Source organism: Mycteria americana, chromosome 7, assembly GCF_035582795.1.
Source record: "Mycteria americana isolate JAX WOST 10 ecotype Jacksonville Zoo and Gardens chromosome 7, USCA_MyAme_1.0, whole genome shotgun sequence".
Classification (NCBI taxonomy): domain Eukaryota; kingdom Metazoa; phylum Chordata; class Aves; order Ciconiiformes; family Ciconiidae; genus Mycteria; species Mycteria americana.
This window is the reverse complement of record NC_134371.1, coordinates 37,213,604-37,231,530: the sequence shown is the minus strand read 5'-3', so window position 1 is coordinate 37,231,530 and position 17,927 is coordinate 37,213,604. Positions and strand designations below refer to the sequence as shown.

Below are 17,927 nucleotides of genomic sequence, written 5' to 3'. Positions count from 1 at the left end.
CATACATAGAAACGCCCAAACTCCAGCTAAGGTGCAGCAGTAATTTTTAAGTTTGTACAGCAACAGTACACAAGAGTTTATCACCATTTCTGGAGAGAAGAGATCCAAAAAAAGACTGATCTGAGCACTAGAAAACATTACATATGAGGAAAGACTGAGGGGATCGATCTTGTTTGGGAGACTCAGGAGGAGCAGAGAAGACTGAGCGTGTCCAGCTCCTTCCCTGGAAGGCAGGTCTGAGCTCTCTCTCTGCGCAGGACCTGATTTTTTGGCTCACTCCCTAAATGGTGGCAGGGAGCAAGGCAGGAGCCCGGGGGAAGTCTTTGGCCAAGTGACAGATGACTCGGAGCCCAGGGCTTGGCAGGGGCTGCAGCTCCCGGCAGCAGGAGGACAGCAGTTTCTCTCAGCTGTTACAAAAGCAGGATGTGACTCATAAGGTGCCATTGCCACATGCTCCGGCCAAAGCCAAAGACAGTGGTGGGAGATTTGCAAGAGAGCCTCAGAAGCACTGAGCCTTCCTAGCAGAGCTCTGCAAATGCTGTCCCCTGTCGAGTAGGTCCGATCTGCACACAGAGTATTTTTCATTGAAGGCTTCCTTCTCATAATAGGAAGGGAAATGTGTTTTGCAAAATGGAATTGTTTAGGGATTTTTTTCCTCCCTGCCCATCTTTCTCTGTTTTCCTCTTAGAAACTTGTTGCGCCATATTACTCAAAGGATTAAAACACCCCTTCTGCGTGGGTGTGTGCAAACGGCCACTCTGCCAGGGTGAGCGGGGACGAGTGAGGTTCAGGGCCAGGAGCTGAGGATGGCCTCCACCAGCCCCAACTGCTCCGAGATGGCCGCTAGCTGGAGCTGACTCCCTGTGTGAGCTCTTCTCCATCTTATGGGCTGGTCCCATTACTGGGCTTCACTGCTGGAGGTCTTGTTAACACCATGCTGGTGGGTTTTGGCTGTGCCAGGAACACTCGGTGGCCTCTGCCATGTGCTTGCTGGGGATACCAAGCTCAGGTTCTGCTTTGCCAGCGGGCAGCGGGACCGCGTGCCTCCTCCCACAGAGCTGGTGCCTGAGGATTTAATGCTGCTCTGGACTCTGGGCAGCCCCTGCCTAAGGTGAATGCAGCATCTAGACACAGGTCGCCGTTCGGCACAGCAGGGTCTTGCTCTGTGTTGTGGTATTTGTATGGTCCACGAAAGCAAGCAAGGCAGGATTTGGAGGAAAAAGGTAAATTTTTTTTTAAACTAGACTTACTTTTTAACCTTCCTATCAATCAGTTAACAGAAGAGATACCTTCCTGCAAATCATGCACTACTACCTCCACATCGGTGCATGTCTTTTAGCACATCCCTGGACGCAGATGCAGAAGATGTATACATTCTGTAAATGTTTCTAAATACATCATAGCCTGGCACAAGGGGAAACTGGAGAACCTCTAAGATCACTCTTCTTGTTGCCTTTGTTTATCTAATGCCACCTAGAGGTAGCTGACCTGCTTTGACATCAGTTGTTTTGGAAAATATTTTTCACTTATCTGGGATTACAGCTTTTTATTCTTTTTTTTTTTTTTTTTTTTAAATGAGGATCGATTGGTGTCTTAACCAAATTTGGACGAATGGAAGGAAACAGAGAAGCCAAACACAGTCCCTGCGAGAGCTGTAAGGACAGAGCCATCGTTGCATGTGGCCAGGAAGATGAAACTTATGTATGTATGTATGGTTGAAATCTGCATGTTTTCCGTGGTCTTTGCAGCAAGGCCAGGTCTTCCACTTTGCATGGCCAGTGCCTCCTGTTGTTGTGCCTATGTTCTGAAGAAGTTAAGCAAGAAAAAGGATCCTAGGAAGGAAGGAAGGGAGGGAGGGAGGGCGCCAAACGGTTGGGGGATAACCATGCTGGTTCCTGTCTGCGTTGAGACCTCAAGGACATGGGGTGCTGTGCTCCTCGCAGGAGAGCGGAACAGGCTGGGTGACAAGGCCCTGCTGCCCTGCTTGGAAAGGCACAGCTGCTCCAGCTGTGATGCAGGGCTGGCTGCCCATGCCTGCCTGTGTTGGCAACACACGGCAGCTGTGGCTGTGCAGGTCTTGGGACTGTCCTGGCAAAACGGAGAGGGGAGGAGATGGGATGGAAGGAAACAAGGTTATTACTGAAGCTGTCATCTTACTGATTGCTGAGTGAACATGGTGCATCAGGAACGCTTTGGTTTGAGCCATCTGAAGGCACTAGCTCTGCTTTTCCAAAGCGATGACCTGGGTAACAAATGGATGTCCTTCAGATGTCGGAGTGCTCAACGCCAGATTTCTGTATGCTCAGGCCCTTCAGAAGTTCAAGCTGAGTACATGTGCCATTACTGATGACATAGGCACACACAGTCATCCCACCCACAGTACAAGCCCAGGACTGTATCTGTCCTTAAATTATTATTAAAACCAACGATTAAATGTTTCACGTCTTGGAGCTGAGGCAGGCAGAGAGACAACAAAAGCCCCACTGTGAAATTGGGAGTTTTGCTCCACACAACCACCCTGCTAGGCCATTATCTTTTTCCTTCTTTTGTTCTTGAGAAAGCATCTAACATTAATGGTTGTGATGATCTCGCTCTCTGGCTATAATTTTAGCATAAGCAGAGACATCTAGTAGTTCTGGTTTGGAACATTTCTTCTTGTTTAAATATCTCACTGAAATAATCTCAGATTTTCTAGTTGGATGAAGCTGCACAGGTATTGCCATTACATACAGGTACAAATAAGTGCTAGAAAGCAAGCCTATCAAGAAAAATAATGGGGAGGGAGAAGTTTTAGGGCTTGCTTTTTTACCGTTGCCCATCCTGGAATAGCAGCCTGCTGAAACTCCAAGGCATTTCAGACACCAAGTAAATATTCAGTGACAATTTATTGTCTGGTCTTTATTATTATTACAAAAAAAGCAGATATCAAAAAACAGCAAAGATTTCACAAGTTCCCCAACAGTTTTACACAACTGAACTGCAGTAAAATGGTGAATGTAAAACACATGTATTTCAGTCCTGGCCCTAAACCTTCAATGGTGATCTGTGGTCTGGGATGCGCTGGGCTTTCCTAATTCTTTTTAAAAGTACTCCTCTTTATTTTGGAACCCAATTTGCCCACTAGCTAACACACTGTGGCACAACGCAACAGGAAAGTGAACTGTCTGGTATCCTTTAAGACCCTATACATCTAGAAAACAAAATATGGGAGCTTTGCAAGGATGGCGTGGATACCATTATGTGATTCTCAGATTATCCCAGGCAGCCACTTCGTTGTGCTTGACAAAATCTAATCACTTTCAAGTTGCTGAAAGGTGATTTGGTGTGTGAAAGCTGCTTTTTTTTCTTCTTTTCAGGATCTCTGCTCCCCAAAATAAAAACAGTTCACTGGGCTGGGCTCCAGCATAAATGGACCATCAACCTGTTAAATTCTACCATCCAAACTGCATGGCAGACAACTTCATCTCATTGTGACTTTCCCTGCTGCAGACCCAGCATTTGACTGATCACAAGGAACCTGAACAGGCCGTGAGATGCGAGGTTAAGGAAAATACTCAGCTCTCTGGAATGATAATCGGGGTCGGAAGGGAGCCTTTGCTTTCTGTCCTATTCACGGCTGTAGGTTCAGAGGTTGACCAAAGAAAACATGGTCCAGTTACCTATATTAATAGCTGCCCCACTTCTCAAATACAGATCTTACATCAAAACACTGCCTGGCTAGCAAAAAGAATTAAGACATTGCCCTACGTCCCTCAGCATTTGCTCGGAAAGTCAGGTCCAGATCTGCCATAATTATACACAAATGCAAATCATCCTAAACATGAAGTTGTACATGTCATTACACGTGTCACTGAAATGTTTGCAAGTACCAAATATTCCTGTTAGAAATAAAATTGCACCTTCATAATTTTCCAGAATTTAACAAAAAAGAGATCACGATATGCATTATTTGTCAGGTATGAAAGAAGCAGCAAGAAGGCAAGCTGAGAGACAGGCGCTGCTCACAGGGCAGCAATGGCATTTGGTTGGTTGGGTTTTGTACCAGCATTTCCCAAGCTGTGGATGGCAGACAACCACTTGCTGCTGGATTTAAACCGTTTTCCTGGCAGTCAAAACGCGGACAATGGACCCTACTCCTCCAGCAGCCAGGGCCTGAGAAGAGAAACATGGTAATTAACACCAGGTCAAGGTAGCTACAGGCTGAAACAACTGCTGATCAGAAAGGCTTCCTAACTTCAAATGAGCATCTCCCCACTCTTTATATTAGAAACGGAACTCTCACACTCAGGGTGCCAAGAAAGGATGATCGCATTTGCTTTAAAGACAGTTATTTAACAAGATTTTATTTCCCTGCATAATCATGTTGCAAATTTTGCTTCCCTCTAGGATGGAAATACTACTTCCATCTGCTTGAATCACTGGACTGAACCACTTTGTTTGCCTCAGTCTAACAGAAAATCAAATTTTAACTGTAGAATCTTTACCCAAGGAATCAGAAGAAGTAGGCACATAAGCTTGCACGACCATACCCTCCTCACAGCGTGAAATACAGCATTTCAGTTTTACCAGACAGAAAGGCGGTTCTCACCAGGCTTGGTGAGCGTGCCTCAGACCCAAGAACCTGCTACCACAGATAACCCAGGCAAGAGCGCACCCTATAAACGCACCTTCTCGTGCCACTGCAGCAGCACAGCACTGCTGTTGTCAGAGGGGCTCTCAAAGCCTTTGTAGATGTACTTCATTAGCAGGTCGACACCGTTCTTGTCCAGTGACTGCACCGCCTTCTCAATATCGTTGGCTTTGAAAGAGATGAGGACCTTCAGGACGATACTTTCTGCACGATCCTATCAACAAATAAGGAAGACAGAGATACATTCACTCTCATATAAGGTGAGTTCAAATATTACTCATCTCTCCAACAAACAAAACTAGATTTTTATAAACAATTCTAAAGTCTATTTGAATAGGGCAGTTTGAGCACAAAGCTTGTGATAACGATGTATAACAGCTATGTCCTTTCAATGATAAACAGCATGAAAGAGTTTAATGTGTTTGTCCTGCTCTAGGTTTTCTGCTGCTCTGCTTGTGTTTGCAATTCTCCACCTATTAAATGAGGTTAGGGATAAAAAATATTCATATCAAAACTCAAGGTCTGGCAAATTCCAAAAGAATTATAAGAATTAAGTACTTGACTGGCCTCCCTTGTCACCAGAGCCTTTTCCATGCCTTTGTACTGTTTAATGAGATACAACTATTATATTCCAAGGAAATGCCATTGGCCAGCCTGGAAGAGGTGACAGCTTGAAGCCACATATTTTCAATACAGTCAACTTTTGTCCCAGGCACACAGGATGCAAACTGGCAGCATTAATATTTTGCATGAATAACCATTTGCAAGTTGATCTGGATGTCATTTCAGGCCCAGGAATGTGTGTGGCATGATTACAGCAGCAGATTAGCCATGTAATCAGCAAAAAGCAGCTCTTCCTGTTCATCCATCACTAACTGAGGGAGGATGAAAGAAAAAGGTCTTGGGTTTGTTGGACTTTTGAATAATTCCATTATACAAATACTTCAAGCAGCTCCCTTCTTCAGAAATTATGGATGTTAGTTTTCTTGTTCAATTTAATATCCCATAGCTGCTTGGCTTAGCGAGACCTCCCATGAAGAACTATAAGTAAAACCATAAAAGTTCCACGAGATCAACTAAAAATTAAGCCAAACATTAAAATTCAGTCACTTTGCCCTCTTCAATTCCACTGCCTTCAAAGTGTATTCTTAAATACATCAATACAGATCTAATGGAAATAAGTCACTAATGTGAGGACAAAGCTGTTCAGTCTTTTATACAGCACTACCTGTAACAAACAGCTGGATCTCAAAACGCTGTGAAAACCCTCAGGAAAGGGCTGGGGCTAGGTGAAAAAATCTCCACTGGTGGCCTGGTGAGCAGCACAGAAATGTGCCTGTGGGACTCTCCTCAATCAGGGAGAACCAACCTCTGCAGGCGCTCACCATCTGGGCAGTTCCACGTCTTATCTGCCTGTTCCTCTCGCCACCGCAATCATGAGCCATTCAAGGCTTATTCTGGGGAGATTCAGAAATACATGCACGCAGCAGGCTCCTGTATTCTGTCACAGGGGGAGTGCTTGCATGTTCTGAGGTTTTAATGGCTTAATTTTGATTGGATGCGATAACCATCAGTTCTTCCTTTTTTGTAGGTTCACAGTCTGGCTGTGCTAGCAGAGTTTCCTTAGTCGGGGTGACCACTGCAGTTGTGGTTCCTTGATCATTCAGTGCTGACTACCTCTATGTACTGCCAGGTCTGGATCAGGCACAGGCACCTGGTGATGTGTGGAGTTAGTGAGGGCACACAATACACAACCAAGGCATGTAGGAGAACACCAGGTGCTCCTGATCAGGAGCTGATCCAGCACCAAGTTAAAGGTATGTGGATGGATGATGTCCAAGCTGTGGTATTTTGAAGAAGATTAAAACAGCAGAGGTCATGGATGTTTTGACATTGGGGAATATCCTAAAAACCAGCTTTCTTGGCTTCCTCAAAGCACACCTAGCAGGGTTGGTGGGGTAGGGGTTATAGAAACAGGAAAGGATTTTTAAGGAGTAACCCATGAGTGAGTTAGTTACTATTTCACCTTCACTGCCTGGTTCTTTGTGTTGATAGGAGGGTTCTTCAGAGCCGCCTGTAGTGCAGCCATCATGTTCCCTGTGCCAAACAATTAAGGACCAGACACCAAGTATTTGGAAAGCAACAGAACCAGCTCCAGGACAGTGATAGTTGTAGCTGACTTGTGCATGACTGAAAATACTTAAGGTTCAGTGGATGCAACGATTCCCTCAACAGATAGCACTGATTACAGTGTAAGGTAGTAATTATTAGGCCATTTGAGGAAGGAGCAACACCAACAAGAAGCTGTACAGTTCAGTATTGGAGAATACTTCTTAGGCCCTTCATTGAATGAGGATTCAAGTAAAAGAAATTATTCTCCATCACTTCTGCAATTTGCAGCCCTTAAGAATAGGCCTCAGCTCGGCCCATCCACGTCCAACAGCCGCCGGGACAACGACCTAGCAGCGGCCGGTGGGAGCTCCTCCACGAGCCAGCTAGCCGGGGAAGCCGGCAGTGGCAGCGGGCACACGGAGCTCTCCTTTCCACCACAGGAAACCCCCTTCCTCCATTCCTCTCGCCCACCATAAGACACCTCCCAGATACCGCAGCCCCGGGACACCACCGCCTCTGCCGTGAGGGAGAGGAAGCGGGGCCGCCTTCCTCCTGCCAGCCCCGGACCCCCGTCAGCCCCTTTCCGCCCTCGGCGGGAGCGCCGGGCACGGACGTTCCCATAAAAGGCAGCCCCGGCGGCGGCGGCGGATGCCACGCCCGCTCCCCGCCCGCCCCGCACCCCCCGCCGCGGCCGCTCCTGACGGGACTTTTTCCCGCCCGGCGGCGGAAGGATATTGCCGCAGGCACGAGTCCACCTCGCCCTCATCGGGCCCCGCTTGCCCGTCGCCTCCTTCCTCCTCATCCACGAACTTGTTCTCGTCGTATTCGTCCACATCCACCCGGCGGAACCGCGCCGACGACACCGTGTGCTTCGCCATGGTCACCCCGCTCGCCGCCGCCCGCCGCTCCGCGCAGGCGCCCGCCGCCGAGCCGCCCCCGCCCGCTTGCTCCCGGGCGCACGCGCGAGCCGGGGCGCGCGCTCTGCGCAGGCGCGCTGAGGGGAGGCCGCCCGCCCGCGGCGCGAGGGGGCGCAAGAAGGAGAGGAGGGCGTGGAACGCGGGGGGCCAGCTGCCATTGGTCGGCTCCTAGCTGCGTAGTCCCCCGAGGGGGGCGCGGTCGGTCGCCATGGTTACGCGTGCGGGCGTTACCGCCTGAGCCGGCGGTTGGCACAGCCAGCCCTCGCCTCCGGCGGGGCCGCCGCCCTCGGGAAGGGTGCGCGGCCTCCTGGCAGACCCGGCAGCGAGCCCGCCCCGCGGAGCCGCGGGCAGCACGCGATGGCGCGCAGGATCAACCTTGGTCCCGTTTTCAGACGTGTACGCGCAAGTCGGGGCCCTGCTGCCCTCTTACTGGCCTGTCGGGGGCACGAAGTGGGGGTCGCACAACGCAGTGCCAATATGATGCGTGCCCTGTGGTTGATGTACGGGGTTTGGCTCTGACCTTGGCGGTAGTGGAAGCTCAAACACCACTTCGTTACTACAAGAGTTAAAAAATAGCATTGGCGTTACGTTTCTTGGCAAAATAAGTAACGATCCCGATGCTACAGCACAGACGCCTTCTTGTGGTCGTGTTAGTTAACATTTTATCAGAAAGCGCAGAACGAGTATGATCTAATTCAAGAAAGCTTTTCTAAAAAAGCTCCTAGGCATTGTACAAGTAAGGGATCTGGTGGATTCTCGCACGTTTCTGCCTCTATTACGCCATAAGAGACTCAGAAAAACGTTTGAGTTTCCAAGCGGGATCACCTCTGCCAAAGTGAAGGGTGGTTTAAGCCTCTTTTTTTTTTTTTTTAACTTAGATACATAATAGCTGTGACCACAAAAAGAGTAAAAAAGGAGCAGAAGCACTGACTTCTACAAAATTAGCCAGTGTGTTTATTCACAACTGACATTACCTGGGAAGGAATCCCTCTTTGCTGGAGACCAACACATTCTTGACTTCAGTTGCCCCATTCTTTAAAACCTTTAGTGTAATAACATATATTGAATCACAAAGTGAAAACACTGCTCTAAATGATAGGAACTTTTTTTTTCTTTTTCAAGTTGCACTTGAACTGTGTAGATCTGTATTATCTATGTTATCCTATTAGATATTTCTTACTAATTAGACAATGACACAGCTTTGTGAGGTTCCTCTTAATGGAAGGCAGGAGCGCTGGGAAAAAAAAAAGATATACGCACATACACATATGTATGTGTATATAACCCCCCCTATTATTAAGGAAACAGCTAGTGCGAAAACCTCATTCTGCCTTACCTGCAGAACCACCTTCTTGATAGAGGAATTTAGGCTATGTCATGTGTTCCACCAAAGTTGCCTCAGCTGGGAAGCTACAATCAGGCTGTAGTTGTGGTCGTAGCTTTTGGACTGTTTACATTTTTCTGGTAGAAATTGGCTTGAGGGCAACAAATCAATTAATTGCAGGAGGTAATCAGAAGATACCGAGGTTTTGGGTTTACTGCTATGGGTTTATATTTGAAAGGTATAGGACTAAAATAAAAGCATGTTATCTTCATAACCAGTTATTTGAGATCAACAGTTATTCTGTGGGTTAACTTTTGTAGGAGGTGACTTTACTGGTGGGGTTTTTTTGCCATCTGTGATCTCAGTTTTACAGCCTGAAAGCGGTAAGATTTGCATCATCTTCCGAGTAGGTGTCGGCTGCTTGGAAAGATTCAGAATTATGAGTTTCATTGAATTATTCCTTTGGCATTTTTAAATGTCTTACAATATTTTTAGGTCTGGGGTATAGATGTTCCCTCCGAAAGGGCAGAAGCATGCCTGGGAAAAGCACCAGGTGGCTTTGAGACATCGGTGGTAGCAGACTGCCTTTCATCACTTGTAAAGGCTGTTGGGAGGCCGGGCTAGGAGAAGAAAAGGCCTTTAAGTTCTGCTGCACAGCAGGCTTTCCCTGCATTGCATGTGGAAAGGCTTTCCTAAAATACGGTTTCATTCCTGTTAAGTTGTTAATTTGATGTGGATTTTGTCGATCTGCTAAGGTTCTTGACGGTGAAGTTGGGTGATAAAGGGTTGCCCCTGGGATGCCATACACAAAATTGCAGAGGAGGTAATGCCATGCCCCCCCAGGCAGTCTCTGCAGGGTCACCAGAGGCCACAGGCTGGAGAGGCTCCTCAAAGCTTCGCGGTTCCACGCAGCAGTGGGGAAACCGTCCTCAGTGTGATAAAGCTGAGAGAAATAGATGCAGAGCGTGATTTCTGGATACTTCAGCAAGAAGTTGTAGATTTTACTTATGCAGCAGTGGTAAGCCTCATTACAAGGAGAGTAATTTGAATAGAGGATGATGCATCCGATGTTATTGTAGGCATCTGTGACTGCATCTAGATAACCACCCACCTCAAACAGCATAGATTCTGGATGGTTGTCTTGGTCAGTACAGTTTGTAGCATGGCCTTTTTGGACTACTGTGCCTGAGAAACTCCTCAGTTCATAGAAGAGAAGGTGTTTGTTTTGGAGAGTTGCTGTTGATCTGTATGGGAAGCCAAAGATCTTGTGAAATTCCGTGTAAGGGACTCTGGCTTCTTCACCAGTCCGTATGTGGTAGGGACACTTAGCACAGAAGCGGTTCTGTCTCTGCCAGCAATAGGGCTTTACCACAGTCCCCTGATTTGTCAAATATTCTCGGAAAATTGTCTTCTCTTCTGGATTCATGTTCTGTTGGAAAATCTCCCTGTTTATGTGCTATACAGCTGACGGTCCTGAATGAAAAAGGAAAGTAACATTTTAATGTAACCCTTCAATTTGTTTTGCGTTTAAACTGCAAAAATAATAGAGGGTAGTTTCTTAAAAAATGTACTGAAACTTGTAGCAGGACATAGAAACTTGGTTGATGACACAGAGAACAAAGCTCTCTTGCAGCCTGCGAGCATTTTTAGTTTTCACAAACTAGCCTTTTTGCTAAAAACACAAGTCAAAAATATTTCTTTGGCTTCTGCCCTCTTACCCTAAACAGGAGAAACTGTATAAGAAAAACAGCCATACTTTTCAAGAACTGATTAGCAGATGAGCTTTACACAATCTGGCAAAACAAACAAGTAAATACCAACACACAAAAAAAGGTATCATTACCATCTCAGCAGCTCCAGCTCAGGGTAATAGTAAAGACTTACTGATTTCCTTCACTGGCTTTTTAGGATTGGTTCAGAGTTTCCACTTTAGTGACTATAGCAAGCTTTCTTTTAAAAATTAGGTGGTGAAGAAGAAAGTTACTATTTCGTCCCTGATTTTGGCAGTTCAGCTGTAGAAGTATCTTTCCCAAGTGCGGTAACTTTGCTCCAGTTGCAATGGTGACAGCGGGCGGGCTCCTTGAGGTGTTTACAGGTGCCAAGTGCTAGGAGACGAGAATATGAACAGGATTTTCTTTTGTATGGCCAGCCACCTGTGGTAGTTAAGCTTCTGTTCTTTGTCTGTCAATGTTTCCTATCTTATTAAGTTTCCTTTGTTTCTTTAGTGCTGGTTTGGTACAAGGTTTTTATAGCTGAAAGATGGATGTTGTTCTAACGAATATGTTACAAAATTTGTTTCCAGGTGATTGTTATTTCTGTGTGTATCTGTCTGTTGTGCCAGCTGGGCAGAAAGCTCCTGTTGTGCTTCTGCTCTCCTACGCAGGCAACAACGTTGTCCCTTCTTTAAGGAGTTTGTGCGTGTCCCTCACTGAGGCTGTAATTCAAGCGAAGCAGTGGGCCATTTCATGAGTAAGCTAAATCATGCCTGCTTTGCTTGGGCAGGGTTCCAGATGAGTGCAAACACAAGTTTTATGTAGATGAACAAATTTTGGCTCAAGTGCTGAGGCAGATAATTGTTTTTCTTCACTGCTGCTCTAATTGAGCCACTCAACATGACTGGATCCAGTTTAATTCTGTTACTACTTTTCCGACTATGTACAACTTTTCCATCTGCATATTTTATTACAGCTTGCTTCTGCATTCCACGCTGTTTTGCCCTCTGACTGTCAGCATTTAATTTTCTTCTTAAATTACTAATTTGATTCATTTGCTTTGTTTTCCACTCCTGACTCTATGCCAACTTCCATGTATTTTCCTGTGTTGGAGCTCTTTCCTGATCCAGGCCATTGTGCTGTTCTCATTTAGATTACTTCTAAAGATCAGCTTCCTGACATCGAGAATGCTCCACTTGTCGTTTTTGATGTTTCTGTACATTTTTGATGTTCAGTTGTACTCTATACTGTGCATTGCAACATAATCGTGGCAGAGGTGTGTCTCAGAAAATGAAAAATGCATTCGCTACCTACCAGAAAAAAGAGCAGGTCTGAAGAAGGGAGTGTTTTTCTTTGTAGAGGGACGTTATGAGGGAGTTGTCACCACCCCTCCAGTTCTGCTGTAGGTTGCCAATATTATTAAAGACAATTTTAAAAGCTGCAAATCTGGGGCAAGGTTCCAATTCCTTCTGTCCCTGCTGATATTTTTGCAGAGCTGGAGTGGCCACATGATGGCAATGTTGCACACCAGAGATGTATCGCATTTTATGCTTGTTGATCGAGGCAATGGCTTGAACTCTGTTTCAGCGTGTTTAAAGGGATGCCACTAGAGAGACCTAAAATTTTACATCTCCCTCTAAAACTTGCCTTTGTTTGTTTGGTTGGTTGGTGTTTTGGCCTGATCGAAACCCAGCAAATACTCAGTCTTCTCAATTAGTGGTGTCGCATCCTTACAGAATAGGAGTCAAATCCCAAACTACCCAGTTTGATGGATTAATTGGAATAGTGTTCCCACAACCTGAGCTCATTTCTGGTTTGCTGCACCAGCCTTTGGCTCCCTTGCCAGTGCTGTCCCCATGAGCCTGCTGGGGCTTGCAATGACAAGGGCTGCTCGCTCTGCCTCTGTGGGCTCCAGCCTTCCCACTGGTCTGAATCCTCTGCCAGCTCTGACGAGCAGAGGACCGGGGAGCAGAATCCCAATGAATCTGTGAATATAAATGGCAGAGGCTTCTCCTTTGCCATGTATGTCGATGCTGCAACCGATCATTTTGGAGGTGCAAAGAGGAAGGATGTTTACAAAAAATGCAAGCCGAGCAAAATGGAAGAAAGCTGACCACTCACCATGTTCTCAGAATGCACCCATTTCTGGTTTATGAGAAAGCAGAAAGTTGTTTTCTCTTCCTTTTTTTTCATGGTTTTTTTCAAAAGTAGGAAAAAAGGTGCAAATGTGTTACACAAGATCTCTTAAACTGATGTATATATGCACGTACATATGGATGCGTGTGTATGTATACATCCCTGTGGATTAAGCAGCTAATAGAAGCACTCACCATTCAGCAATCTTGCAGAAAAAAATCCGTTCCAATGCACAATTTTATTTAGTAATACTGAAGAGCTCAGCAGTATTTGTCATCTTCAAAGTAGTTTATAAATCTGACCAAGTGGTTAAAATATAGACTGGTCTAAATGGCTCTTTTCCCGGTATTTCTGCTGCTTAGTGTCACTTAGATCCTGTACAGGGGAAATTGTTAAAGTGGCTTGTGACTTTCAGGGTGCCTAATTTGTCACAGTGATCCTGATGGATCTGCAGAGGTAGTAAATGCTGCAGACTTTAGATGAAGTTAATAGTTTATAGAAGCCTGAAATTTGGAATTCAGATGGTTTCAGGCTGGGAGATAAAAAATGAAGGTACTCAAAATGACTTCTCCATCTTGGTAATTTTTGTCTTGATTTCAGTGTGTGCAATCCTGATTGGGGGGGAGGAAGAATTTTGCCTGATGAGATACCTAGTTTGGTTCATTAGTTCATTATAAGATGGCTCTCCTAATGCTTGTCTCCAGTACCTCCTAATTGTCACTAATCAGTTGTAAAGTGCTTTGACATCTTCAAGATACATGGTGGACTGCAGTGTTGTATGGTGATGTATAGCTCATTCAGTTTCATTCTCTTTATCCTTTAAACACAACACACCAATCAAAATAGTCAATGCCCTGGTATAAAAGCAAGATATCCAAACTGTTCTTTTGCTTTGTCTGGTTGTCCCACGTTTTTGAGCAGAAAGCTTGCTCATATCTTCTCTGATATTAATCTTTTTCAACATCCAGCCCTTCCTGAGCCCATAGACTGTTCCACATCTTCAGAAGAAATGCTTGATTTTAAATATGCTGTATGGACCTAAGGGTAGGTCTTTTAACACTTGAAGTTGTTAGGAAAAATACCATCCTCAGCTATCAGTTTCATTGCATGAAAACATCATCCTGATATAGAAGATCATGCCTAATGGATATGATTAGGAACTCAAAACACGTGTTAAGGAATGAAACAGATCCACTTCCCCCCAAATTATATTTAAAATTATAATTATATCCCTGTGCCTCCCAACTATATTTGGAGGGGACAGGGATATAATTACAATTTTAAGAAATTGTTTCACTTATTGCTGAAATGCAGGCATCTTTGGGGCAAAGGGCAGTAGCTGTTTAATAGTGCTCCACGACAAGGTATAAATGTTCACAGGAGGAACTGGAGAGGAATGCTTTATCCAGTTAAAACTGCAGGGAAACTTATGTGGTCAGTATGTAATTACTCAGGTTGGAAGTTAGCCAGGATACAAGCCATATGTTCTGCTCTTAGGGAAAAAAAGCGTAATGATCATGCCTGTGCTTTTTTAAATCCAAATATTAGCTAAAACCTAGTATCTCTTCAGACTAAAAAACATACAGAAATTCTGATCCATCCCAATGTGGCCAGTTTGGAGCTGATACTGGTTTTACTGATTAAAACTTGGGATACTGAGATTTATTAAGATGTATTTTGGAAGCAAAGTTGCACTCATTGATTAGGCAAAAGCTATTTTTTCTGACGTGTGATTATATGGAAGTATGATGATTTTTTTTTATTCCCCAAACTAAAACATGATCTATTTCCATAGTATAGTACAAGTATAGTTCTGTTTATGGGAGGGGATCTGGTGCTTCCTCGCAAAGGGCTGCACTCATTCCAAGAATGGTTCATTTTTTTTACTGCTGAAATATGAGTGTTGAAATTCTGTTGCGTTTCTTAGTACAGCTTGGTTCAAAATAATCTCTGTTGGAAAGCATTTTACACATGACTTCATTCAGTAAGAAGTTTATCTGAGTTCAAAGTACAGAGGAGTCACATGGTCCTTAAACAGCCGGAGACTTGATGTTCTTGTGCAGTCCTAAGATTTTAAAAAAAGAAGTGAAGGAAGAAGCACAATGCTCTCCAATACTGCTAATAAACACATCCACATGGACAATTTAAACCTGAGCTGTTGTGGTGTAACTTGTCTCCACACTCAACAATCTCAAGTTCATTTGACATGTGAGTTTGGGATATCTAGTACTGCAGGAACGCTGGCTCACAGCTCCAGAGCGGAGCCCTGGTATTTTGCATTCTGCCACTGGGCCGTAAAGATTAACGAGGATTTAGGTCCCGAGTGTTGAGCACTTCCTGCTCGAGCTCATGTGAATGTCAGACCTTCACAAAACTGTTCCACCAAACTTTCCTCACCTGTCTTGTCCAGCCTCAAAGTGATTTAAATTATCACCTCGCTTCCAGAGAGTTTTCCAGGGCTCCACTACTTTTTGTTTGTTTGTTTCCCTTTCTCTATCTTTATGTCTAAAAATAAGTATTTTTCCCTTGTCTGTCTATTCAGAGTGGAATTTAAAAACACAAAGTTTGGTTAGTTTTAAATCTTCCATCCACTGATAAATTTATGATGCCTCTGATAACGAACAGCGTAATGAACCGCAGCTTGCCTTCCACTTCCTTTATATTGGCATGTAGATCAGCTAATGGTGATCATGAAAATTAACTGCAGAGCATTCTCGTATACCCAAACTATCTGTAATCTTGGAGAACTCGATATGAAACTGTGTTTGATGGGCAGCAGGCCTCCTGAAGTCTATAAGGTACTACAGAGTTCTGTGCCTTAAGCCTGTCTTATTTATCCCCACCTATTTGCCTGAAAATTACTGCTGGGGTTTTTTTTGTCATCAGTTATAATCTCACCCCTAATACCACCTCTGAACTGTTCCTCTCTGTAGCAGCCTCCTGGCCCTCTGCTAGCTGGGCAGGAAAGGGGGCTGGCTGCAACCAGCTTCAAACCATGCGGGTCCTGATCAGCTGATGGGCAGCTAGCTGAGCAGGTAGCAGACGAGTTACGCTGACAAATTTTCCTTAGTGGGGGCACTTTCTTCCATCTCTATTTGTCTGCTGATTTTCCACAAGTTAGTAGGAACCCAGCACGTTGGTGACATCTGTTCGTTTCTCAGCTGGGTTTGATGGGTTCAAGTGAGTCAATGAGTTCAGAAATCACACAGGATGGAGCAGGAAGGGGGCAGAAAGACAGCAGGATTGCATATGCTTTGTTTCTTTAGGATTTTAGGCTAATAACCCTACAGAAGCAGTAAAAAAAAAAGGAGGAGAAAAAGGCCTATTTTATATCAGTTGAGTCAGAAGGTCTCAGCATGAATTGCCTGAAGTGCTTAGGAAATCTGAAAATATAAAAATAATGGAAACTTTGCTGATTCTTGTTGAAGATGATGTTTATTTGTTGGGTACTACAGCACTACACAGATCAACTCACTACAGAATTGTTCTTTATACCAGAAATTCACCTACTATGTTTGTGAACTTTAGATGGGGTAAACTTTATGCTGCAGAAGTTAAGTTGAATGTGTTTGAAAATGTAAGCTAATGAGAGCCGAATGGCATGTCCACGGAGGTGTTATGCCTGGGACTGTTACATGCAGAGGGCCATTAAGTGATACTAGGTATTTTTGCATTTCAGCTACGTGATTTCTATTTTTGCTATGTTAGAGGAAGTGAGAATTAGGTCCCCTCACCTTGGCATCAAGCCAGGGAAAATCTTTTGCATGTTGTGGATGGATCCTGGAGACTGCAACAAAGGGCAGGTGATCTTTTAGCTCATATGCTGTTAGTTGTAGCAGCTACAACAGGCAGTAGAATAAATGGCCAAGGATAAGAGTTACAACTAGAAACTGCATGAGTGTGAATCAGGAAGACCAGACAGTCTTAACTGACATCTCTAGCACTCCTTGAATTTCAGTGTTTGTTCTCTCCAGAATCCGTGGCGCTAACAATATTGATATATTACTGTTTTTTATTAGGTAGGTAGGTGCTGGTGACCTGAATGTGGCCATTAAATAGAATTTTGCTGTTGAATTAGACCAAGATTAACAAAAATAGATACACAATATACTAGACTGGCCCATGAGCCACTTACCCTCTGGTTCATTTAGTTTAAATAGTCTATGTAGATCGCTATTTAGCGTGATTATAAAACTGTTGAGGCAAATAGCCATAACTGATATTCAGGAGTTTTCTTGTCAGAGTCATGCTGTTCCTTTTGATGGCTTTCACTCACAGACAGGCAGACATCTAAAAGAGCCCTTGAAAGATTTTCTGGGCTTGGAGACACATGTTTGAATCTAAGGCCACTTGAGAAGGTGTCATGAAAAATGGGCACCTGAAAACACAAAGTGAAGAAATTATAATCATATTTATTTCAGACTTGGATTTTATTTGCTTGTGAGAATTCTAGGCAATGCCCTGATTCTACAAAGTTTAAATTAATAAATGTGAGGGCTCTTGTTAATGTCACTGGGACTGTTTACATGGATAAAGTTAAGCAGATGTATAAATCTTTGCAGGGTACAGGACTAAAACAGTTACAGCTGCCAAAGATGATTTAGTTATTCTGTGAGGGAGGGTACTGGCTGCTGAGGGTGATGGTTAACATTGTATGAAACTAGTCAAATTGGTACCTGCTGTTACTCTTATGGATATGAATTTAGATCAATATGTGGTCGGATGAAAAAAATGTAAATAGAGGTTAGAAAAAAGATACATCAATGGCAGCTATAAATGCCATATTTCTTTGTGTACACCCCAAACAAATTAGGATCCAAGATTTGCACTGGTATCATTGCCAACCTTCAGCATGTCATGAGGCTGGTGCGAAAGTTAGGCCCCTTTTACTGAAAGAAAGGGCTCATCTGCCTTCCAACACCAAATCTTTCAAACTTTGAAAGTTTTCAAACTTTGAAAAAGTGAAAAGCACTGAGGTTCTTCAGCAGTAATCTGGTTTTGTTAGCTGGGTTCCTATCTCAAGGGTTAAGTATGAGCATTGCTATCCAAGAGTGAGATCGTCTGTATTTTGTATATGTTTGTATGTCTCTCTTTCA

The 17,927-nt window shown here is 44.3% G+C and overlaps 2 protein-coding genes across 2 annotated transcripts; both read right to left on the bottom strand.

The window, feature by feature from the left end:
- Positions 1-2,866: 2,866 nt before the first annotated feature.
- ARPC5 (actin related protein 2/3 complex subunit 5) lies at positions 2,867-7,692 on the bottom strand. The gene is made up of 4 exons (XM_075507842.1): positions 7,478-7,692; positions 6,657-6,729; positions 4,668-4,844; positions 2,867-4,152 (listed from the first exon to the last, which is right to left on the bottom strand). The coding sequence occupies exons 1-4, from the start codon at positions 7,618-7,620 to the stop codon at positions 4,090-4,092; spliced, it is 456 nt and encodes a 151-aa protein (XP_075363957.1). The 5' UTR covers positions 7,621-7,692; the 3' UTR covers positions 2,867-4,089.
- A 1,745-nt stretch (positions 7,693-9,437) lies between these two features.
- On the bottom strand, positions 9,438-10,409 carry APOBEC4 (apolipoprotein B mRNA editing enzyme catalytic polypeptide like 4). Its single transcript, XM_075509194.1, has one exon. The coding sequence runs from the start codon at positions 10,407-10,409 to the stop codon at positions 9,438-9,440; it is 972 nt and encodes a 323-aa protein (XP_075365309.1).
- Positions 10,410-17,927: the final 7,518 nt, after the last annotated feature.

Coding starts and splice junctions, on each gene's coding strand:
- ARPC5 (XM_075507842.1), bottom strand. CDS start 7,620: ATGGCGAAGCACACGGTGTCGTCGGCGCGGTTCCGCCGGGTGGATGTG. Junction 6,730..7,477: donor GTGGACTCGTGCCTGCGGCA/ATATCCTTCCGC, acceptor ATTGTTTGGCAC/AGGGAACATGATGGCTGCAC. Junction 4,845..6,656: donor CAAAGAACCAGGCAGTGAAG/GTGAAATAGTAA, acceptor ATTTGTTGATAG/GATCGTGCAGAAAGTATCGT.
- APOBEC4 (XM_075509194.1), bottom strand. CDS start 10,409: ATGAATCCAGAAGAGAAGACAATTTTCCGAGAATATTTGACAAATCAG.